The sequence below is a fragment of the Onychostruthus taczanowskii genome, unplaced genomic scaffold (genome assembly GCF_017590055.1).
Source record: "Onychostruthus taczanowskii isolate IOZ18803 unplaced genomic scaffold, ASM1759005v1 scaffold1, whole genome shotgun sequence".
Classification (NCBI taxonomy): domain Eukaryota; kingdom Metazoa; phylum Chordata; class Aves; order Passeriformes; family Passeridae; genus Onychostruthus; species Onychostruthus taczanowskii.
The window spans coordinates 33,969,862-33,993,006 of NW_024496525.1; the positions used below are offsets into that span (position 1 = coordinate 33,969,862).

Here is a 23,145-nt window from a genome sequence, read left to right on the forward strand (position 1 = left end):
GATCTGCCGGGCGGGCAGCGGGGGCGGGCGGTCGCGGCGCTTCCGCGCGGGTAAGCGGCTGCGCGGGCGCGGGGGAGCCGCGGGGCCGGGAGGGAGGGAGGGAGGGAAGGAGGGCGCTGGTCCCGCGCCACGGGGAGGCTGCGCCGCCGCCTCCCGATGCGCGTCGTGTCTCTCTCTCTCTCTCTCCCCCACAATGATTTTCTGCGGAAACAATAGCAAATATCAGCGTTTATTTGCGCAGGGGCCGCTGGCGGGGCGGGGCGAGGCGAGTGCGGCTCGGCCCGCACAATGGGGGCTTTGTTGGGCGCACAGGGCTCCTCTGTGCCGGAGCCGCCGGGCTCAGCCCCGCTCCCCCGCGCTCCCGCCGCGGCTGCGGGGCAGCAGGAAGCGCCGTCAGATCACAGGGAAAACGCCAGCCAGGTTTAAAGTTAGTGCTGACACCCTACGGAGCGTAGTTAATCAGCGGGACAAGCATCTCTGAGTGTAGCTGGCAGATGGGAAAGTCCCCGAGAGGTCTTGAGCTCATTGGTCGTGGGTTTGAGCACCAGCGGTGGTATTGGAAGGAGAAACTTAAATTGGGGTGCAGGGACTATGTGGAGGAGGGAAGAGGCTCCATGCCAGGCGTCCATCTCGTTTTGGTGGTGAGAAGTCAACATTGGAGCCTTTGGGAGCTCTCCAATTTCTTAAGGAGATGCACGTCTTGTTCCCTTGCTCCCAGGCACACCATGGATACCACCGGCCACAGCGTCCTCCTCCTCCAGCAGCTGAACATGCAGCGGGAGTTTGGCTTTCTGTGTGACTGCACAGTTGCCATTGGAGATGTTTACTTCAAAGCCCACAGAGCGGTGCTCGCTGCTTTTTCAAACTATTTTAAGATGATATTTATTCATCAGACGAGGTAAGAACACACAGCTCTCCTCCTATCCTTTTGCCACTCTCAGCATTCTGCTTTTTCTTCTTTCTAAAGGTATAAAAGTCTAAGAGAGTATAAATGGGGATGTTAGGTGGTTTGAGATTATTTTCCTAACCCAGCACAGGCCTTGGCTCTCTAAACAATCCCAGTCCAGAAAGCACTGCCCTTTAAAACCACTTTCTTAGTCAGCGTATGGCAACATCAGACCCTGCATTTTGGAGATGAGGCATTTGTGTGACCAGATAAATAAAGCATGTAAATACCACCATCTTCTGCAGTGAGAGCCTTGCAGATTTGGAATCCAGGGATATCCTGGTACTCCTACCCATGTGAAATGAAATATGCCCAGTACTTTGCCTTAGGTTGTTGTCAAGCTTGCTGGATGAGACTGTCATTTCTGGCAGGATCCACAGGTTTGAAACAATCGAGAAGCTGTGGCCTTATCACAGTTCTGTGCTTCAGACTCTTGGAGATAAGAGCTGAGACTGAGATCATCAATTCATTTCAAGCTGTTGTTCACATTGCTTCATCTGGCCAGGTCAGGAGTGGTTCTGCAGGTATAACAAGAGCAGTGCCAAGGTCTGGCCTCTGACCTGGGGCTGACTGCTTGTGATGGATTAAACCTTCTTCATTCCCCTTCCTTTCTGAGGATCGTGGCCTCCAGAACCTCTGCAAGATAATCTTTAGGATCAGCTGCATCGCCCCTTGGCTGGAAGTGAGATGAGTTAACTGCCTTTCCCTGTGGATGTTGTTTGCTGACACTTAAGTGCAATACTCATAAAGATTACACAGTACTGGCAGCTGAACTTATTGCTCAGATAGATGGAGTGGCACACACTGGTGATGCACAGCTTGCATGGCATCGCTGCAGTGCTGTGTGGCTGCAGCTGGCTCTGCATGGGAGGGATGGGGTGGCCAGGGCTGGTCACTTGCACCAGCCTCAGCTGCAGTTGTGCACGTGGTCTTCAGAATCACAGGGATAAACGCAGACTCAGGCACTTGGCTTTGCAGACAAAGCTTCTGCACTTCTGCAGGGCTTGGCAGGAGTGCTGCTTGTAAAAGTGCTCTCACAGCAAATGGGCAGGTAATGGATGGGAATTTGGATCCCTGTATGTACTTAATCATCTGTTTTATTTCAGCGAGTGCATAAAAATTCAGCCTACAGACATCCAGCCTGACATATTTAGTTACTTGTTACATATCATGTACACTGGGAAAGGGCCAAAGCAGACCGTCAGCCAGAACCGGCTGGAGGAGGGCATCCGCTTTCTGCACGCAGACCACCTCTCCCACATCGCCATCGAGATGAACCAGGCCTTCTCCCCAGAGCCTGTCCAGTCCTCCAACTTGTACGGGATCCAGATCTCCACGGCACACAAGCTGGCAAAGGAGCGCCTGGGAGCGAAGGAGAGCCTGCCCAAGGCGGGCGGCAGGTCTGCGGCCCAGGGCGATCACCCCCAGCTGCAGCTGTCCCTGGCCATCGGCCTGGACGATGTCCCCCTGGACCAGCAGGCCGCTCGCCCCGCGGCCCAGCCCGCGGCTCTGGCCAAGCCGGCGGAGGAGCGCCCGAAGCTCTCGGTTTCCATAAAGCAGGAGAGGTGCGACTCCGAGCCCGTGGTGTCCCAGAGCTGCACCCCTCCTTCTCCGGGGGTAGCGAGCCCCGTCCTCGCCAAGGGCAGCCTCAAGGTGCACTTGTGCCACTACTGCGGGGAGCGCTTCGACTCGCGGGACGGGCTGCGGCAGCACCTGCACACCCACGTCTCGGGCTCGCTGCCCTTCGGCGTCCCGGCCTCCATCCTGGAGAGCAGCGACCTGGGTGAGGTGCAGCCTCTGGCTGAGGACAGGGAGCCTGGGGATGGCCATCGCCTCGGGGCCTTCCTCCTCAAGGAGGATGAGCATCAGCTGGAGCACCCGAGCTGCAGCGACCTGGAGCCTCTGCAGATCGGGCAGCTCTCCCTCATCTCCAAGGACCACGAACCGGTGGAGTTGAACTGTAACTTTTCTTTCTCAAGGAAGAGAAAGATCAGCTGCACCGTTTGCGGCCGCACGTTTTTCCGGAAGAGCCAGCTGCTGGAGCACATGTACACGCACAGAGGGAAGCAGCACAGGTACGGCCGCTGCCAGCAGCTGGAGGGCCCCACCACCCCCAGGTTTCACCCTTACTGTGACAGCGAGAGCGTGGGTAAGAGCTCCAGCTTGTCCCAAGACCACTTAGATGAATGTATTCTGGAGTCAGATCTCATCCAAGAAAGTGTCGATACGATCCTGGTAGAGTAATTCTCCCCCTTCAGATGCTGAAACTGGATGTTTTGGCATTCTCCACCTAGGGAGTGGCTGCTCTGTGCAGCTGATTTTCTTGAGCCACCATTCCCCTCACCACTGAGATAACTGTGAAGGACTGTGTACTTTGACTTGTGTACTTGCTTTTTCTACTTCTCTAACTTTTAAACTCAAGTTAATTCCCATCTAAGTCCTTCTTGGAAGCCTCCGTGTAACTCAGTTATGTTTTTCCTGAATGTGAACTTATTCCTACTCTGCTTTACTGGAGTAAAGGCTGTATTGCTGGGTGTGAGGTTTAAACATTGTCTAGTACTCTGTGTGGTGCCTAGGACTGTTTGTATCCTGTAGAATTGCTCTTCTGAAACCAGATGGATGGAAGTGTAGAGGGAAATACTTATTGTGTTTCCCAAACAGTTTGTTTTTAATGAAAATAAATATCTCAAGGAGATGAATCCTGAAGTTCATGTTGTTCATGTAACTGCAGTTAATAAATCTCAGCATAAATATTTGCAGGAGCCATAAGGCTGCTCTTTTCAAGGGAATTGGCAGTGTTGATGTAGGGGTGGCAACCTTCATTTTGACAAGCCCTGGAGTCCTCATCTGTCTTGTAAATTTACTTTTAAACTCTAGGGATTTGCATGTGTTTTTCCTCCTTCCTACTCCTCCCTCATTCACCACTACTGGATAAGCAAAGACAGATTTTAATGCCCCTCTAGGACCATGCTTCATTTTTGGACTGTCTTTGCAGGGAGGAAGGCAAGCTGCAAAGTGTTCTCTTCTTTGAGAGGAGACATACCCTACTTAAGTCTTTACAGGATTACATGCCACACACGTATTTTCTGAGTGAAAATGATTTCTGACTTTATAAACAGCTTGGAGTAAACACATTTTTTAATATTACAATCTGTATATTTGCTCAGAGCAAATACACAGCGTGTTATTTTTTTCTCTGTTTGCAGAGCCAGTGTCTATCATATAATCATGGAATGGTTTGGGCTGGAAGGGACATTAAAGATGATCTAGTTGCAACCCCCCTACCACAGGCAGGGCCACCTTCCACTAGGTTGCTCAAAGCCCCATCCAGCTTTTCATTTATCATTACTTGTTATCTGAAGGGTAATATCCAAGGAGGGGTTAAAATTATACACATGCCTCTTGAATTCATAGTTTGTCCCTCTCTAGTTTTCATCCCAGGCTTCCCACCTGATGGGCTGCAGCCCACCCCTCAGAGATGCTGCTACTCAGAAGGCCCTGAGGAGACACACCAAATTCTTAGAGAGCAGAGAGCTCTTCTGCAGCGCAGAGCAAAAGCCTCGTGAGCTGCTCGCATAATCTCTACCCAGTTTTTGAGAAGCTGGAAGCTTCCTGCCAGTCCTGGTGGAGCCGAGTCATTCCCTTTGGAAAAGGGGAGCCTGAACAATGGTGTGAGATCAGTTTGCTGTCAGAACGCCTGCTCCAAAGCTCTTTGTAGTCCGGGCTCTCGAGCTGTTTTTGATACTGTCCTGGAGCCAGAGCTGCAATTAAATCACTGCCATATTAAAAGACCATCTGAGGTCTTTGTAAGGGCGGTTGCTGCTTCTCCTAGGCAGGGAGCTGCTCACTCCAGGGGTAGGATTGGCCACTGAGAGCTGCCAAATTGTGTTTCCAGACAAAGGGGCAAAACAACCAGTCCCCGAGCCTGCCGAGATGATGTTGCAAAATGCAGGCTGTGGTTTGGAGCGTGCTTCGCTGCAAGCCCCAGTGCTCCTTTTGCTGCTTGTACCCTTTAAAGCTGCTCTGGTGTGAACACATTTGAACTCTGCTTAAAAAGCCGTTCTTTAAAACAAGCAAACAAACAGAACCCAGCCGACACCCAGGCCTGTGAATGCTGCATCTGAGCACGGAGCCATTCACACGGAGCATTTCCTAGAAGAGAGCCTTCTGCTTCTCTCCCAGCCTAATAGCATCAGCTAAATCAGCTAAATCGCATCCAGAACAGGCTGCTCATAACTGGGCAAATGCCCTCCGGCTTCCACTGACCTCCATTTCTACATGATGGGTAAAAAAAAAAGAAAAAAAAGAGGTATTTTATGGTCATTCCTTACTTGTATGTGACACTTTTACTGAGTGGGCTGGCTTCTCTGGGTGCTTGCTTCCCTCGGCTTCCTACATTTAATTTAAAAACGGAGAGAAGTGTTTGCTGGGGTGGCTAGAGCTGTAGAAATGAGCTGTAGAGGGACTGAATGTCAGCTATTCAGCCAGTAGATAAGCACCTCCGATTGTCAAATAGGTGCCTAACTTGCCTGAAGTAATTGGTGTTGGAAGTCAAAGGGCTCTTGCTGTCTCTGCAGAGGTAACAGGGTAGTGGTAATAGAGGTGAGTGCTGGGGACAGCAGCAGGGACAGCAAGCAGCAGTGCCCAAGGAACACGCTGCTCATCCTCAGGTGCGTGGGCTGGACTGTTTTGCTCTCTTCTTGCCCATTAAATAGGGAGCTTTTATAAAAGCCATGATCTTGGGTAAAAGAGCCAAACATCCCTCGGCTGTACGTGCTGTAGGAGTGACTCCATGGCACTGACTGCAAACATACCAGCAAAGCTGAAATGAGACACAAACCGGGGCTGTGTTCCCGTGTATCCTTGGAAAGATACAGCTGTAGAGGATTGTTTTCTGTTATCCTCACACCCCCTTTTAAAGGTGCACTTTGGTTAACCTTTGTGGGACTGAACATCTGTGACATCAAATGCCTGCCAAAGGCTTCTTCTTTTTTTGCATCATTTGCAATACAAGAAATGCATTTTCAGCAGTTTTCTACTGCAAGTGTTAAAGTACTGTTATAATTAAAGCAGCAGGAAAAGCTGGAGACAGAAGTCATCAGCTCCGAGTTATGTTAACATAAAAACATCATTCTCTCCAAGTCTTGTGAATAGAAAATAATTTTACAGGGCAGTTACATTTGCTAAGCAAGGGCAGCAGCTGCTCCTGGATAAATCATGAGAAGTTTTATTACTGTATGTGGAAGACACTTGAATTACTGAGTGCTTAACCTTTATGCCGGTACATGCTTGGAAATTTGCCTGACTTGCACAGCTGGGTTTGACAAATACTCATTTCTTGTTGGGATTTGATTTTTTTTTTTAAATAATCTAAAAAATTTTGTCATAGTCTGCAGAATAATTATACTAGTGATTCCTTCCAGATATCTGTGACTGGTTAATGGATGCACATGGGCTTAGGCAAAGAAAGCCCTGAGGTGGGAATACTTCAAGGGCGGAAGTCCCAAAGCTCCAGGGGATCCTTGGAGATTTGTCATGTGCTCTGGAGACGTCCCGTCATTAGGGGTACTGAGCTGATGAATCATAGTCATTGAAGTGCCTTCTCTTTGGGCTCTACAGCTCATATTTTATGTAAAGATGGGAAGATTTGGGCTCAGATCCTCCCTGCCAAAGCCCCTGAGCATGAGCAGACTCTTCAGCCAGCTCAAGTGAACCTCTGAAATGCCACTAAGTGCAGCAGTGGCTGTCATCATGTATCTGGGTGCTGGCCCCAAAATACTGACTGTACATTGGCTGGTTCAACCACCAGAACATGAGAAACTATTTCAAGACAGGTAATTTGAAATATTTTGAAATCTTTTTAGTGCCCTGGTGCTGCTGGACCCAACAAGGTCTGTGTTTCTCAGGCTTCTTAGGGTGCATTAAAGTGTGTGGACAAAAGTGTATTTATCCCCCCTGCAGTGTGGGGTCTGGAGAATGTTGTTTTTGTGCACACTGAGAAGGTTGAACAGGGCAATGAAATTTGCTGTTGGGATGTAAACCTGAAGCAGTGAGCATTACAGTTAAAAACAAGGCCATGAAATACTGCTATCATGCCATTTCACTTCTTCAGTGTGATGCTGATACTGAATAGTTTTCTAGTATTTTGGAAGCAGAAAGTATTTATCCTGTGTAAGTGAAGCCTTCAGAACTGCAGTGAAAAGTGACCTCAGCATATGCAATTCATGGGCTATCAGTGGCCAAATTTCATGGCTTATGGAAGACCTCCCACAGCAATCAGCCAACAGGTCATGCCATACCTCTGCCATGATCTTGAGATTCCCTGTTCAATAAAACTCAATCTCTTCCCTTCTCATCCAGGATTGCCAAAACAACTGCAACAGAGTGGGCTTCCCAGCAGTCTAGCACTAAGAAAATGTATTCTGAGCAAAAAGAAATCATGAAGAAAAAGGTAATGAGGATGGATGTGCCCTAAATTACATGCTGGTTAAACATTTGCAACCAGAGCTGTGTCAAGACTGAGCTCCCTGAGATGCAATCGCGGCATCTACGGGATTTGCATGTTTCATTAAGAAAAAGTAATGACACAACTTCAAAAGCAGCCTAGGAGAGGAAATGTTCTCCACCAACTATTCTAAACCAGAGGCTGCACACCCAGAACAAAGGCAGGGCAAAGCTCTCAGACTTCTCTGGGTTTCACCTGAGTGGAGGTGGCTCTGGGAAGCTTTGGGGGATTCCAGCTGGGAACTTGGGGGTACCTCCTGGGATGCACAGGGCAGTGCAGCAATGTTTAGTCCATGTGAATCCTCCTGTTACTGGCACAAATACTGTACAAAAACACTGTCTAAAGCCCCCTGTCCCTCTTGGCAATCCCTGGGAGTTGCAAACCATTGGGTTTAGGACATAAAGCCAGCTATATGTTCCAGGGCAGGAAACCAGGACATAAAGCCAGCTATAGGCGCCAGGGCCGGGAAACCGGGGCGGCGAGCCATCGGGGGGTGATGGATGCAGGAGAAGAACCTCGTGGCACGCTGACAGTGGTGTCAGCCACCGAGAGCGGACCCAGGGATGGGCGTGCAGCCTCGCCGAGCTGCGGCCGGAGCAGCGGCAGCGGCGGATGCTCCGCGTCACCTTTGCCCGCAGCCCTCCGGGAAGGGAGCCGCTCCCGCAGCGCCCGCCTCCGCCACCCGCAGCACCGCCGGAGCCAGCAGGGCAGGAGCCCCAGCCTGTCATTAGGGCCGAGCATCCCCCAGCAGGCTGTTTTCCCCATTCGCTTACTCATGGCGCTAATGGTCGGGCTGCGGGCGCGCCTTCCTGTTGTGCCTGTTGCGCTCGCCAGCCGGGCCCCGGCCCGCTCCTGCTGCCCGCGGGCTGCGAGCCTCCCAGCGCCTCGGCCTGCCTTGCTCCGGCTGGGAAATGGAATGCAAATCGGGTTTCAGGCTGTCTGGAGCCCGACGCCGTGGTGCGGCGCAGCCGGGGAGGTTCGGCAGGCGGGAGCGGCGGGGCCGGAGCGCCGCTCCCCCTTCCCGGGGGATGCTCCGGAGGAGCCGCAGTCCTTGCGCTTCCCTCCCAGCTGCCACCTCAGCAGGCTCCCGTCACGCCGAGCTGTCAAGAACTGAGCCCTGACACGCCGCGGCCTCGAGTGTTCATTAAAATGGCAAACGGGGAGAGCAAATGTGACACGAGTGACGGGCGCCGGGGCGCGGAGATGACATCCATCCCTCTCCAGATGGAAATCTTCTCTCAGGGACAAGGGCAAAGTGATGCTCGGTGTGTCCGTGCAGCGGAGAGGACCTGGCATTGGAGAGCACCTCCCGAAAGGACAGCGGTGCCTGCAGAAGATGCTGGAGCATCTTGAAACGGGGGTGTCACCTCTTCCAGATTAAAGAGGTTTGGAAGGCAGATCTCTGCGAGGTCTGACTTGAGCACTGACAGGGTAACTGCCAGCTCGAGCTGCACATGATACTTTCATCTTAACAATCTGAATTGCAAAACATGTTTTCTTACCGTCTCCCTCCCTTTTGTATCCAGCCTGTTTGTCAGTTTTTATATAACGAAACCTACTTTAAAATGCGGGGTTTGGGTATTTTTTGCTGAAATCCACTTTTTGGCTAAGTGGACTTTATCCCCACAGCAGAAAAATCCCATCATTTGGCACAGAACTGCACTCTTCACAATTCTCTGCAAAAAGAAAGACATCTGCCTCCTAAAAAAACATTAACCTGTATTGTAGCTTAAATAATTGTAAAAGAAATAACATCCTCTGATTAGCTGTTTTTTTAAAGTCACATTTAATGTTAAGATTTTGTCCATTTGCAAATGAAAACTATTTCATTATTTTAGTACTACCCAACAAGAGCTGACAAGAACCATTTCTCTGGGAAATAAAACTGCAGAGGGAAAATCATATTAAAGCAATTATTTAAATCAATCTGTTTCCTTGGAGCAGTTCATTTTGAGTTACTCATGTTGAAAGGTTCTATCTATAACACAGGAAACATCAGGGCTACAGTGCCTGTAACACATGGGCCTGGCTTCCATCCATCCATCCATCCATCCATCCATCCATCCATCCATCCATCCATCCATCCATCCCAAGTGCAAAACAGGATTCCCACATATTTTGTGAATTTACTCAGTTTCTTACAAACATTTAAAAAAACCCAAAAACCAAACCACCCAAACCCCACAAAAACAACAACAGAACTCCCCACAACCTTTTATACATGTTGCATACGAGAATGTCCATGATTTATGCAGGGATTGCACCTTGGATTCAAACACCAGACTCCTGGCTGCTGTAGAGTCAGTCCTTTGAAGCCTATGGAGCTGCCATGACCTTCAGCAGCTGGAGATCTGCCCCAATGCATTTCTAATCCATTTCTGGTGTCCCAGGGCAGGAAAGAAAATGCAATATTTGTATGTGCCATCATTGTCTACTGGCAGTTTCCACAAGGAACTTTTCAATGGATACACTTGTTTTCTGCTGGGCTCAGTGTTGACTTAACAGAAAAGCTTTTTATCCCCCTGGAAGCCTTTCTGGGTATGAGTTGTGCTATTTAAACACCCTTTTCTTTGCTGCTAATATAAAAAAGCTGTGGGAGATGAAAATATTCAAAATGACACAGCAAAGCGGGGATAGGGATTGTTTGATATGGAGCTGAATTGTCCCCACTGAGGGGAGCACTGGAAACATCTGGGACAAAAGCAGCAGCACAGGCTGTGGGGTGGGCAGAAGAACCATAATTCAGAGGGCAGCAAGCAATGAATTTCTGGGTAAGGAGCCAGACAGCTCAGAAGCAAGCTTAATAGAGCCATAAAAATGATTGGATATCAGGAAAAAATTCTTCCCTGAGAGTAGTGTCCAGCATTGGAACAGGCTGCCCAGGGCAGTGGTGGAGTCACCATCCCTGGAGGGATTTACAAAATATGTAGATGTGGCACCTGGGGACACGGTTTACTGGTGGCCTTGGCAGTGTTTAGTGATCTTAGAGGTCTTTTCCAACCTGAATGATCCTGTGATTCTATGATAATTCCAGATTTATTTTAGCTGTTGGTGAGGATGATGGTCCTAAAGTCAGGCTCTGGTGCTCTGTCACAGCCACACAGCTACATCCTCACAGGTTCCCAACACTCTTTCACAGTACTGAATTTATCATTCCTTCTGTGAAAGAATAAATGTTTTATTAATGCTCCCTAATCATAAGGAAGGAGTAGAGAGTCTTAATTAAGTCATTAGCAGTTGTTATGAGCCTATATTTTGTTCTGTAAACCTGAAAGAATAGATAGTATTAATACTATTTAAAATTTATAACTCCTTTCCCCCGTATTTTGTGTATGCTTTAAACTGTCTCAAGAAATTATATGAAGGATGTTATTAAAAAAACCCCAAAACCCCAAAACCAATTAGGGTGTGAGATCAATTTTATCTGTCCCAAAAAGTGCCAAAACACCAAATGTGCTGCTCCCCCTCCCAAAATTCCAGCTCCAAGCTGAACACTGTCAGCACCACCCCTGTCAGTCCGCAGAGCCTCAGACATTTTCCTCTGGTGCCAAAGGGTATCTAATAGGGAATTTAACCATGGGGCAGCAGGATGGCTTTTCTTAGCTGCCAGAGATTTGTGATCCTTCACAAATTCCTTATAGCAGTCCCTGGGCAGCCAGGACTCTGTAGTAGAAATTATTCACCAGCAACCAAAAGGAAATGTCACAGAAAGGGCAGAGGAGGAGCAAACCTCCAAAGAATTTGGATCTGCCACCAACATTAAGATTTCTCTCTGCTCACTGTATGACTGCCTGAAAAAGCTGGACACAACGGAGCACCACTGTGAGTTAATCCTTTCACATATAAAATCTCTCCATAGTTGCCCACTCAATCACAAGGTGAGAAAACAACAGGTACATTCAGCTTTAATGAAATAATCATCAGTTCTATGTACAGCTATAACAGAGGGAAAATCAGATACAAGAGAGGATGCAAACCCAACCCCTGACGTGGAGCGAGTCACAGGGCAGGGCTGGAATGGGCATTTCTGCCATTCTCCTCCTTTTTTGAAGACATGTTTCACCTAAAAGGCAATACTGAAATAACACCAAATCCTCCCAAAACAGTTTAGCAGGCTGACAGAGGATGACAGCCTGGCCCTGTGGGGTAATTTTGTGTTTATTTACTAAAGCTTGGGCATCCTCCTCTGCAGCTGGCTGCAGTGGGATCCCACAGCAATGCTGCAGCCCTTTGCTCAGCACCAGCCTGCCACAGTGCCCAGTGTAACCCTGTAAGCCTCTCCCAGCATCAGGATGGCTCTTCCCGGGGTGCTGTGGCAGCTCCAAAGGTACATCTAAAAGTCCTTTAAAAGTCCCTTTTTCAAAACTATGGCAAAATACCTGGAAGGACCAGTATGAAGTACAAAGCCATTAAAATTGTACACACTGAATTATCAATAGCTGATAACTTAATAAACAAATTCACAGGAAAAAAAAAGACTTTTTTTTTTTTTTCTTTACCACCCTCTGGGTTGTTTTAAGTTTTACTTGCACAAAGATAAGCTGTGGCTCTCGTGCTCGCAGTCCTCTCATGACATCAAGATGTTTTATCAAGGTTTAAAACATATTTTTGTGCACCGGGTAGGAGGGACAGATACAGCCCTTGTATTTTAGCAGGAATCCAAAGTCTGTGCTGGGAAGGGAAATCTCAGCTCATGGTCAGTGAGCAATTGCCAAGCACAGCTGCTATTTCTGTGCCGGCTGAGGAACACGCAGGAGAATTTTCTCAGAGGAACACGCTGCCTTGCCCACAGCTGGACACAAATCCCAGCCACGCAGATGCGATCCCGTGTTGTTAAAAGGCCCCTTTCTCCTGGAGTGCTGGTAGCTGGAGGTGATGCTCACACACAGACACGCTGCTCCGGTGCAAACCCCTCGGGGCAGGGCAGTTCGCGGGGACTGACAGCAGGAGGCTCGTCCTGGCATTTCCCAGCCATGTCCTCAGGCCCTCATGTCAGGACTTTTTTTTCCCTGAGGACTTTGGTAAGATTGCTCCAGCATTTCCCTGCGTGTTTCAGAGCGAGCTACATGGCGTGCCAGAGCCATGGCAGCGAGCCGGGCACACCGCACGATTCCCAAGGGATGCCTGGGCTGGATGAGGGCGGGAGGGCTCCGAGCGGGGAGCGGTGCGGGACGGGCTCCGCCAGCAGCGACCTAATGGCAGCGATCCCGGCAGCACCCTGCAGCTTCCCAAACTATGCCGACTGCTAACACGCATGCAGCTCGCTGCTATTTATATCACATGCCATGTATAAAAAAATATGCTACATCTGAGGAGAGCTTCAGCACGACACCGGCATGGGGACGGAGGGAGGGAGGGAGGGAAGGAGGCGAGGGGCTGCCTGCGGCAGGGCTGCTCCCGCCCAGCCCACGCCCGGGATGCCGCAGGGAATTTTTCCCGTTGAGTTCGATGGCGCGGGAAAGGCTCCCCCAGCAGACGAGGCGCTGTCGCTCTCTTGGCGTTGGCGCAGCCCGGGGTCAGCAAGGCGAGGCTGATGCTGAGCTTTAGCGTGTCTGGAGATGCACAGGCTGCTCCTGACAGAGGGAGAGGCCGAAGGAAGGAGAGAGCTCGCTGGAACCCGGCGGCTTCGTGCCACAGCAGTGACCGCGGCTCCCGGCGCCCGTGCGTAGCGAGGGCCGGTTCACAGCACAAAACACAGCCTGGCATCGATGTTTTCTTGTTAATATTGCAGACACTTCGCTCTTCCTCATCTGCAATAAAGGCCCAGCAAGCCTCCAGCTGTTTCAGCGTGCCCCGAGTCCAGCCCAGCAGCAGGTCGGGCACCCACTGCCTCTCAGGGCCGTTCTTCCAACACATGGTATGTACAGATCCACAGCACGAACAGCGGGGAAACAGGGCACGGGTGACAGCAGAAATGTGGCCTTGACATAAATGTGCCAATAAGTGAAAATACAGTCACTGTAACACCTTAATTTTTCCGCAGCTGTGGTCAGTGGTGCTGTCTGAAGCCCCAGGGGACACGCTGCTCTCAGCAGGGTCTGCCCACGTCCCGGGATCCGTTTCACATAGACACAACTGAACGGGCATGCAGAATAACTACAGAATTAACTGGGAGCTCTCCCAGCTCTCCACACACCCCGCAGGCCAAATGGAGCTTGAAATCACTCTCTCTGCCCTTTCTCTCTGGGGCAAGGCTGCCATCACAGAAAGCTGTTGTGCTTGTTCTGTTCCAGGGCCATTTCGTTGACCAGCTGCTCTATGGATGACTGAATGGCCGCCTTCACGAGGGAGGAGGCGGTTTCTATGAGGAGCAGCTCGTACTGCTCACCAGTTCTGTGCCCCTGGTCACCCAGACCTTTCTCCTCTGCCTGGGGACCACCACCAGCCTCAGGGCCCTCTTTTTGGCCAACATCAGTGTTCCTGTTTGATTTTTTATTCCCTTTTTGCTTTTTTTGGTGCAAAACTGGGGATGGCTCATAGCCCTGGTCAGAGTCGGTGTTGTCAGAGTCCTCAGCTTCGGTGATGGTGATGACGATGCTGACACCAGCACCTGCATTTGCTTCTAGTATCTGACGGCTGGAGCATTCCTGCACACTTGCTGCATCCTCCACACTCGCTGCATCCTGCACACTCGCTGCATTCTTCACGCTTGCTGTATCCTGGGCACTCGCTGTCTCCTGCACACTCACTGCCTCCTGCACACTTGTGGCATCCTGCATGCTTGCTGTATCTTGCACACTCACTGCATCCTTAACACTTGCTGCATCCTGCACAATCACTGCCTCCTGCACACTCGCTGCATCCTGCACACTTGCTACTGCCTGCACACTCACTGCATCCTTCATGCTTGCTGCTTCCTGGGCACTCGCTTTCTCCTGCACACTCACTGCATCCTGCACACTTGTGGCATCCTGCAAGCTTGCTGTATCTTGCACACTCACTGCATCCTTAACACTTGCTGCATCCTTCACACTCACTGCTTCCTGCACACTCACTGCCTCCTGTGCACTCTCTGCATCCTGCACACTTGTGGCATCCTGCAAGCTTGCTGCATCCTGCACACTCGCTGCATCCTGCACATTTTCTGCCTCTTGCACACTCATTGCCTCTTGCACACTCACTGCATCCTTCACACTTGCTGCCTCCTGTACACTCGCTGCATCCTGCACATTTTCTGCCTCCTGCACACTCTCTGCGTCCTTCACACTTGCTGCCTCTTGCACACTCACTGCATCCTGCACACTTGTGGCATCCTGCAAGCTTGCTGTGTCTTTCAGACTCGCTGCATCCTGCACATTTTCTGCCTCCTGCACACTCTCTGCGTCCTTCACACTTGCTGCCTCTTGCACACTCACTGCATCCTTCACACTCTCTGCATCCTGCACATTTGCTGCCTCTTGCACACTCATTGCCTCTTGCACACTCACTGCATCCTTCACACTCACTGCATCCTGCATGTTCACTGCATCCTTCACACTTGCTGCCTCCTGCACACTCGCTGCATCACCTCCAGATGCCAGCTCACTGAAATCAGTTACAGACTCCTCGGCTTTGCACTCTTTAGAAAGATTTATGCTCTTTTCCAATTCATCCCTTTCAGGCATCTCTTTGCAGATATGAGGGATTTCCTGCCACTCTGTGATTTCAGGGGCATTGTCAGGTTGATCTTTAGAAACAGCTTCGGGAGCAACTTCCCTGCCCTCCACATGGTCGGTGGTTTGGGGCAGACTCCCTTCCTGCAGTTTGTCCTGGGCTGTTTCATCAAATGTCTCTGAATTGGTTATCTCCAACTGAACAGTGCACTCTGAATGTTCTGCATCACGTGTGGGCTCTGTTGAGGGCTCACTCTTCCCAACAGAGATGCCACTTTCCTTTTCTGTATGGCTGTCTTCTTTCACTGTATCCTGGTCCTCTTTCATTGTATCCTGGTCCTCCTTCATTCTATGCTGCTCCTGCTTTGCCATATCCTTCTCCTCCTGGGCAGAGACTGGGCTGAGGGATTCAGATTTGTATGTCGGGGCCAAATCCTCTGGCTCTTCACTAGCCTTATTCACAACACCCATCGCTTCATTTGCTTGAACACTGCCCTCTGACTCCTCCACTGCTTCTGAGGGGCTGGGTTTTTTCTTACCTCTGGAGAACCTCACACAGGGCATCTTCACCCCAGAGCTTGCCCGTTTCTTTGGGAGGTCTTGTGCACAGCTGTCCTCAGCATCCACCTCCAGCTGCACTTGGGAATCAGAGGGCACCTTCTTCCGTGAGGAGGACTTCTGCCTTCTCTGAGGTCTGGCAAGGTTTTTGATGGCTGCCCAGGTTCCTTTGGAGGATCGTGATGGATTGGAAGCTTTGGCCTCCTCTTGGTCAGCGCTGACACATTGGCTTTTCTCCTCTGAGGCTCCTTCGCACGCATCCTTCACAGTCAGCCCCTTCTTACAGGACTTCTTCCGCTTCTTAAAACAGAGCATGGAGGGTTTTTTTGCTTGTTCCTCTGGTGGGGAACATGTGGCCCCTGTGCTGGGAGCCTCTGCCTCTCTAGGGTTCTCCATTTCAATTTCCTTAGCTGCCTTCACCATATTCTCCTCTCTTTTGTTGGTGTTGTGCTGCCGATTTTCCTAATCAATGCTTCAGACACAAGAACTGCAGAGACGCTCAAAGTGCATTTTTTTCCTCAAATAGATTTCCAAATAATGTTAGTTGCTTTGTAAGGAGCGTATGTGGCAGTGAGAAGTTCTGCTGGAGCTGTCACATCCACTTTGTAACTCCCACTTTGCCTTATTACTCACTTTATCACCTCTCCAAGGAATCCCGGGTAGATGTGCAGTTGAACAGGCTTCTCCTTGGCTTTGCTGGCCTCAGTCACTCTCATCTCTGGAGCAACCCACTTCCAGTTGTGCTTGGTCTAACTGTATAATGGCCAGTCTCACATACCTTTTTTTTCCCCCAAAGGATGACAAATCAAGCCAAGAATTAACAATTTTTATTCACGCCACGGACCTGGAGGGAACTTGCACTTTGTGAGCTCTCTGCAATTCCACATTGCCCAGGGAGCTTGATCGAAGCACCAGTGGAACCAGCGGCTGTTTTCTGCCCCCCAGTGACAAGGTCAGATGCTGCTTTGCCTTGGCTTTGGTTTCTGCTTCAGTTCCCCTCGCGTGTTACATGAAATTTGCTGCAAAGCATGACCGAGGCTTTCATCTTTTTATCTGGAACACAATAAATGAGTGATAAGACCCGTAGAGAAATTTTTTTAAAAGTACTAAAAAGTTTTTTCTCCCTAAACATTTCGTTTTGGGAGGCAGACCAGGGCTGGATGCACTATAGCAGGTTTTTCTCACTAATTAGCATCAATATCCAAAGGCAAAATAAGGCCACAAGATGTCAACCCAGTGATGTTCCATCACAGAAAGTACTATTTTGCTATTTTATGAGGTAAAAAGGGATTTTTTTTTTTATATAACTGCCCATATTATGGTGAATACTTATTACACAGGCACACACATATTTCCTTCTCCTACGGTTTGCTAAATCCTTTCCCCACTGCTCCATATGCACTTATAGTTCCAGCTAGGGAAATTACACCCTGAGACAGCAGATATTTTTATCTTTAATGCACCATATGACAATATGCAAAAACAGAGAATACAAAAAGGAGGCTTGAGGAATACAAAAGCGAAATCACATGGCAAGAAGGGAGCTTATTTATACTACGTGCATGCCTCCCATGGCAACCTCAATTAACACCGTGTGTGCTCATCAAAGACATGATGTTGTAAGATGTGTGTCAACCTGTCAACCTTAGCAGAAAAAAAAAAAAAAAAAAAAAAAAAAAAAAGACCTCTATCTCGAAATATCATCAGAACCTTTTGGATAGAACGATGCAAAAAGCTGTTACCACAAGCAGACCAACTTCTGCAGGACGGGCTCGGGGGCTCCGGGCAGGGCTTTACACGGCATTTCGTGCTCTGCTTTTCAGGAGCAGGGTGATTAAAAGGGGGTTCCGGGGCACGCTTCCCCCGCAGCACATCTGGGTTTTTTAAAAAATGGTTATTATTTTAATGAGGCTATTTTAAGGGGAAAGCGAGCGGAGCTGTCAGAGCCGTGTGAGCGCGCACCCGCAGCAGCCGGTGCCCCGAGCGCATCCCGCAGCCCGGCTCCGCCGCCCCCGCGCCCGGGAAGTTTTTGGGGCGTCCGCGGGTGCGCAGCAGGACCCGCCCGGCCGCGGGGAGCCCCCCACGGCCGGACCCCTCCGGGGCTCCGAGGGCAGCCACCGCGGAGGCGGCCCCGGCCGGCACCTGCTCGCCGCCTCCTTCCTCCGGTGGGAAAGCGTCGCTCCCCGCTCGGCGATCAGCATCCCCGTCCCCTGGCGGGGTAGCATCCCGCCCTGTGGCGGGACAGCACCGCTCTCCTGGCGGGGCAGGATCCCTCGCCCGCTGGCAGAGGAAGCTTCCGTCCCCTCCCAGGCTGTGCGCAGCAGCTGCAGACCCGAAAACCGCCAACTTCAGCTCGAGGTGGAGGTCCTCCCAGAAATCGAGCTGCGGTTTGTAGTTTGGATGCCAGCGGCAGCAGGAGGCACTGTAAGGGAGCCCGGAGCACACCCCGCGGGAGGAGGCACCGCTGGGGCGTTCCTGGCTTTCTGGGAAGGGAGGGGGTCTTGCTCTTGGCAGCTGTTTTTTGTGTCCCACCTGAAACCTTCACAGCTTTCAGCACTCACTGTTGGAGGTGCTGCAGGAGCTGCACCTTTGGAGGTGGAGATAAGGACAGCCAGCTCTTGGCTTCAAACTAATCCATGCCCAAAACACCAGAGAAAGTGCCTCTTTCATCAGAGCCTTTCTTCTCTCCAAAGCAGCTGAGATCTGACTTAAAAAAAATCACGTCTCCAGCTGTGATGATTGATGGGAGAACCTCCAGAAAAAGGACTTCCCAGTGCAGCTGATGAACTACAGGAAACTGCAGTTGAGATGCCCGAACGTCCCCATTCATCTCCACGGGGAGCTGACGCCCACAAAGGCTTTAGAGACATTAACTGCTTCACAGCATGTTTGCACACGAGAAACTGAGCAAAGCAGCACTCTGAACTTGCAAGTGGCTTCCAGTGTAGGCCAGGCTTAGAAAAAACACACATGGCCTCCCCCCTCCTCAGCTTCTTCATGGGAGAAAAGGTACAAAATGGATTAGTTGGGCTGAAACGCCAGCCAGGAGGGCAGAAAAAGTGCATTGAGCATCACAAGGAATTGCCTTTTTAAAAGCTCCCCTCTGAGATGTGTTTGCTCGCATTCACTCAGGATAATAAACTTCATTTGGAAACAGCTTCTCTCCTGAGGTGGGTGGTGGGTTCTAATTATGATCCACTGCTTTATTAAAGCCAAGTGAGGCCCTTCAATGCAAGGAGCTTTTCCCTCATTGCAGCTGGAGGCAGGAGGGAGGGAAGCAGACAATGAGGATGGCTAATGTGAGGCTGGGGAATGTGGTGGTGTGATGGAGGCAGGCTGCCATGAATTCCCTTGGGAGCACTTTGCATGGAATCCAATTATTCCTGACGCTCCAGGGGCAGATGGCAGCACCAATGGCTGTGGTGAAAGGGAAATAAAAGGTAAGCAAAGGATCAGGTCAGAAGTTGGGTAAGCTGGACAGAAGATCCTGGCCCAGCTGGATCCTGTTTTCTTTCTGTGGTGCTAGTGACATGCAACAAGTCAACCAAGCAACACCTTCTCCTCTTTCTTGCCCCCAGCACTACCTAAAACCATAAATCTGTGTTATTTCTTACAGGATGCGGTGCAGTGCTCTCACAACAGCACAGCACGGGGGACGGATGGCCATAACACCAGCTAAGGACCAGGCCCACAAATAGCCCACAGATTAGAAATTTGTACATAATTAGTTTTTTCTCTAAGCAACAGGAGGAGAAGAAAACCACTGAGTACTTAGCTAGGAGAAATTAAGTGTCCTCTGTGTCCTATTTGATAGGACAAGACCTAGCTGGGACCCTTAGCTACAAAGGAGAGTATTAAAAAAATAACCTATTTATGTATCCATCCTGCAAGAGAAAAGAGAGGTTAGAAGTGCAGGTTAGAAAACATTCCCTATTGATCTCTGGAGATGCTTGGGGCTATTTTTTTGGCCCTTGTGCTTTGTTGTTGTGCAGCAAACCCTTCAACAGCTCGTGCGTGATCCGGCGCTGTGCCTCACTGCAGGAGGGGGACTAGCAACCTCTTGAACCATCTCTCACAAGCACATGGCTATGATCTCATGCTAAACTAAAAGGAGGCTAATCTTAGCATAAATTTGCACTTATCCCATCTTTCATAAGCATAAAATGAAGGTGGAACACGGAGCACTTGCAGGAAAGCAGTGTAGCAGGGAAGATTAAATGTAGGAACTGACAGCAGACTTGGCAGCATCCGCTCTGGCACCCTGCTCCCAGGGAAGGCTGGGCCCTGGAGCTGCAGGTGAAGAGGCACCCTCAGCCAGGCTGGGGGGGCTGGGCAGCAATGGGGGAACCCCTCCTGACCCCCTGCAAGGGCACTGAGGCTGCTCTCCTGCCTGCCAGGAAATCCTTGGCTGGATAACATCGAAAGGAACATTTTAGGAGGCTGTGAATGCATCTCAAATGCTCTCACAACCATTTTAAGTGTTCTGTCTGCTTGTGTCACAACCAGGTAACTTTTATGTAATTATTCTCCCCTCCTGAATAACTGAAGAAATAGAGATCTTTCTTTCCATATATATACATATTCACACACAGTATCTGTGTACTACAAATGCTCCCCTACGTTGGTGCACACCTACATCCTGATCCTCCCAGTTCTCACCAAATTTGGAATGTTTTTAGATTCAGTTCTGATACAAGCAGATGGGTCTCATGACTGTTAATTCAGATATTCTGCAGTCAGATGCAAGTATCTCACATTCACAGAATAATTCAGGTAGTTTATTTCCTACAGACAACATACATCATCTAGGGAAGGAAACCACATTAAAACACACACCCCCTGGTGCATTGCAGGCTACTTATTACTGCAATAATCACTCCTACTTGTCAATACAATGATTGCTGTTGTGTGTAGTTAATCACAGAAATAAATTCTAATTCAGTAATCTCAGTGCATACATTAAAACCCAAAAAGCACTTGAAGTATTTGCCAGTTTATTTGTATTAGTTAAAAAATTGTCAGCAATGCTATCTTCATGTTACAAAATGATTTTTGGCCGCTAACAAAACCTGTTACAAATCACTCGATCACTGTTCACATTGTTTCTATTGATCAAAAAGGTACCTTCAGAAACAAGGCCTGTCAATGGTGTAACTGCACTTATGGTTGAGCAGGAAATGGTTCAAAGGACACATTTGGTAGAAGCCACAGATATGGGCCGGAGACCCAGTCCCTCCAGATCTTCTATCCAGGGCTTTCATTCCATTGACAGAAGAACACAGCAGTCGCAGCTGGGCTCGGGCTATCCATGTGGCTCAGGTGCCTGCAGGAGTGACTCCCAGCAGAAAGCAGGGTAAGCACTTGTGGAGAGCACTGGGAAGCGAAGGGGATCCTCCCTGCTCCTCTGAAATGACACTGGAGCAGTGCCAGGGCACAGCAGGTTCTCCCAAGGTGCGAGAAGAGGAACAGAGGATTCCGCGTGGCAAAGGGGAAACTGCAGCCAGCACGACTTCTAAAGATGATGGATGCTGCAAAACCCCGATGGTTAAGACAATTAAAGTCCCAAGACTGTTTCAAACAGCTCCAGCTTTAGGATTTTTAATTATTAAAATCATGTCACTGAATCAAAAGAGATCATTAAACCCAAGCTTCTGTATCTGCTTCAGCTACAATCATGAAGTGGGAGGTCTGTAGAGGAAGTTTGCTTTATATGCTCAGTGTCAACTAGCTTGGAAAACAGCAGTTTAAAAATTATTACAGATTAAAAGTTACTGGTTGATTCTTCAGCACTCCTCCTTCCAGTCACTTCTTCAACTATATTCTCACTGATCTCTTGTTCTGACTTAATAAAAAAAAAATCAGAGCACAGTTCCATTTACATGACTCATCAGGTGTTCTTCTGGGAGCTAAAAACAAAAATAAAATTTAATTACTATTATATAGTACTGCAGGCAACTTTCAGGCTGAATTATAATAAAATGTCATTTGGAAACATATGGCATAATATGGGATTGGCTTAACTCCATTATCTCAAGATCTTTGGAAAAATAAAACCCAAATATTGAAGGCCTTCAAGAAGGCACCAACCTTTGGTTTAACATTCCTTTCAGAAGAGCCCATTTACTTCTCCTGACACTGGGTCCAGGTCTATATCATAGAAGCAGGGTCTTGTAGGAAGTCCTGGCATAGTGCTCATCTGGACAACAAGAGACAGAATGTTAAAGTGGCAGTGGCAGCATTTTGGGCCAAGATCCAACACTGAAGACTTGGATGGCAATAGCAGCCTGAACACTAACAGACCAGAGAATGATGGTCATGGACTGTTTTGAAGCACCCCATGAGAACCAGAAACTCCTGGCTCAGTAGACAGATATGAAGTTTTTGCTTTTTATAAGGATTTTCTGCAGCTGCAAGTAATTCAGCCCAAGATTTGACAAAGTACTTGGCTATGCAGCTGACCAGTTCACTGTTGGACGAGTGTTCATGGACTTTGCTGTGATGAGACAATTACTTCTGAAGTTTTTTGAGTATTAAAGGGAAGATACAAATTTTAATACAACTTTGCCAGCTGTAAAGTTGTATTAAAATCTCAGTTGATTACAATTCTTTGAGAATCTAGAACTAGACATGTTAAATAATTAGGAATAATTACTGGAACACACTCAGAAGAGCTGCTCAGAGGCAGAACTGAACTCACAAAGCAGCTGCCAGCACTACTGCCTCAGGCCAGTCCTCTGCACTTGTCCCACTGCTGAGTACCCAGTTTCAGGGATGCAGAACAAGGCTGGCAGGAACTACACCTGGCCTGATTTATCCTTGCAGCTGACAGCATTTCCCCTCCCCTAAGGCAGCATTTAGCCCAGCAGCACACACAGGCTGAACACAGACTCTACAAGGGTCCGTGACCACGTTTGGTACTTCGTGTCAGTGGCCATTAAATGCTTTTATAAAAAGGAAGAACTTGAAAGGTCTCAATTTCTATCTGCATCACCCTGCCTCAGCTTTCACAGTCAGTATTGTTATGCCTGTCTCCATTAGATTAAACATCTCTTTGGCAACCTGGTATTTTCTCCCTGAGCAAGTATTTTGCACGCTAATCAAATTACCTCCCCATCTTCCTTTTGATGATAAGCTAAGCAGCAAGAAGGCAAAGCTCTGTTGGTGAGGTCTTTTCTGCAGTTCTCAAAACTGTTCAGGGAGCTTTTGGAGTCCCAGCCCATTTTCCTTAGCCATTTATAAGTGCTAACACCAGTCCCACGTGCACTGTACCACTGCAAGTCTTTCATGGATTATGCAAAGGTAAAAATCACTTGAAGTCCCCTTTTTGTAATGAATTCTGGGGCTGCATTAGCTTTTTATGAGATCCACTGCCTTCCCAGACAGAGAAGTGAGGGGGGGGTGGGTCACAGGCAGGACCCCCATTCCTTGTCTTTTTGCTCAGCTGTATAAATATTTTGCTCTCAAGAACATCTCAAGAAAGTATTAACAGGTTCAAAGTGCCCAGAGGGGTTTTCCTGTTCTCAGCTCCCATTCTCCGGCCATGA

At 49.1% G+C, this 23,145-nt stretch overlaps 3 protein-coding genes and 1 long non-coding RNA gene across 9 annotated transcripts in view; 1 reads left to right on the plus strand and 3 right to left on the minus strand.

Annotated features, from left to right (window-relative positions):
- Nucleotides 1-13: 13 nt before the first annotated feature.
- On the plus strand, nucleotides 14-3,639 carry ZBTB25 (zinc finger and BTB domain containing 25). 5 transcript variants are annotated; one of them, XM_041402181.1, is made up of 3 exons: nucleotides 14-50; nucleotides 719-898; nucleotides 2,053-3,639. In XM_041402181.1, exons 2-3 carry the CDS (start codon nucleotides 726-728, stop codon nucleotides 3,188-3,190), a joined length of 1,311 nt encoding a protein of 436 aa, XP_041258115.1. In that variant the 5' UTR covers nucleotides 14-50; nucleotides 719-725; the 3' UTR covers nucleotides 3,191-3,639. The 5 variants fall into 5 exon arrangements, 4 of the variants coding, with proteins under 4 accessions (XP_041258115.1, XP_041258132.1, XP_041258124.1 ...); XM_041402198.1 differs by lacking the exon at nucleotides 14-50 and adding an exon at nucleotides 1,452-1,628 and having other exon boundaries at nucleotides 77-898; XM_041402190.1 differs by lacking the exon at nucleotides 14-50 and adding an exon at nucleotides 77-427.
- A 9,821-nt stretch (nucleotides 3,640-13,460) lies between these two features.
- Nucleotides 13,461-16,171, minus strand: AKAP5 (A-kinase anchoring protein 5). The gene is made up of 2 exons (XM_041398486.1): nucleotides 14,936-16,171; nucleotides 13,461-14,125 (listed from the first exon to the last, which is right to left on the minus strand). Exons 1-2 carry the CDS (start codon nucleotides 16,022-16,024, stop codon nucleotides 13,652-13,654), a joined length of 1,563 nt encoding a protein of 520 aa, XP_041254420.1. The 5' UTR covers nucleotides 16,025-16,171; the 3' UTR covers nucleotides 13,461-13,651.
- Nucleotides 16,172-16,411: 240 nt separating this feature from the next.
- On the minus strand, nucleotides 16,412-17,478 carry LOC121332752. The gene is made up of 2 exons (XR_005952196.1): nucleotides 17,355-17,478; nucleotides 16,412-16,654 (listed from the first exon to the last, which is right to left on the minus strand). It is a non-coding gene; the product is annotated as an uncharacterized LOC121332752 (long non-coding RNA).
- A 2,879-nt stretch (nucleotides 17,479-20,357) lies between these two features.
- The window catches only part of MTHFD1 (methylenetetrahydrofolate dehydrogenase, cyclohydrolase and formyltetrahydrofolate synthetase 1), a 40,829-nt gene continuing 38,041 nt past the window's right edge, over nucleotides 20,358-23,145 (minus strand). The window contains exons 27-28 of one of the 2 annotated variants that reach the window (XM_041399993.1): nucleotides 21,689-21,797; nucleotides 20,358-21,129 (exon numbers count right to left, since the gene is read on the minus strand). In XM_041399993.1, coding sequence (XP_041255927.1) covers nucleotides 21,708-21,797 — 90 coding nt within the window. In that variant the 3' untranslated portion in view covers nucleotides 20,358-21,129; nucleotides 21,689-21,707. Of the gene's footprint in view, nucleotides 21,508-21,688; nucleotides 21,798-23,145 lie in introns of both variants that reach the window. The other variant, XM_041399985.1, reaches the window with a different exon arrangement.

Bases quoted from the DNA above. Each gene is read 5' to 3' on its own strand.
- ZBTB25 (XM_041402172.1), top strand. From the start codon at position 495: ATGGGAAAGTCCCCGAGAGGTCTTGAGCTCATTGGTCGTGGGTTTGAG. The intron at 899-2,052 runs GTAAGAACACAC...GTTTTATTTCAG, and splicing joins ATATTTATTCATCAGACGAG to CGAGTGCATAAAAATTCAGC.
- AKAP5 (XM_041398486.1), bottom strand. From the start codon at position 16,024: ATGGTGAAGGCAGCTAAGGAAATTGAAATGGAGAACCCTAGAGAGGCA. The intron at 14,126-14,935 runs GCAGCAAGTGTG...AGTGTGCAGGAG, and splicing joins ATGCAGCGAGTGTGCAGGAG to ACAGCGAGTGCCCAGGATAC.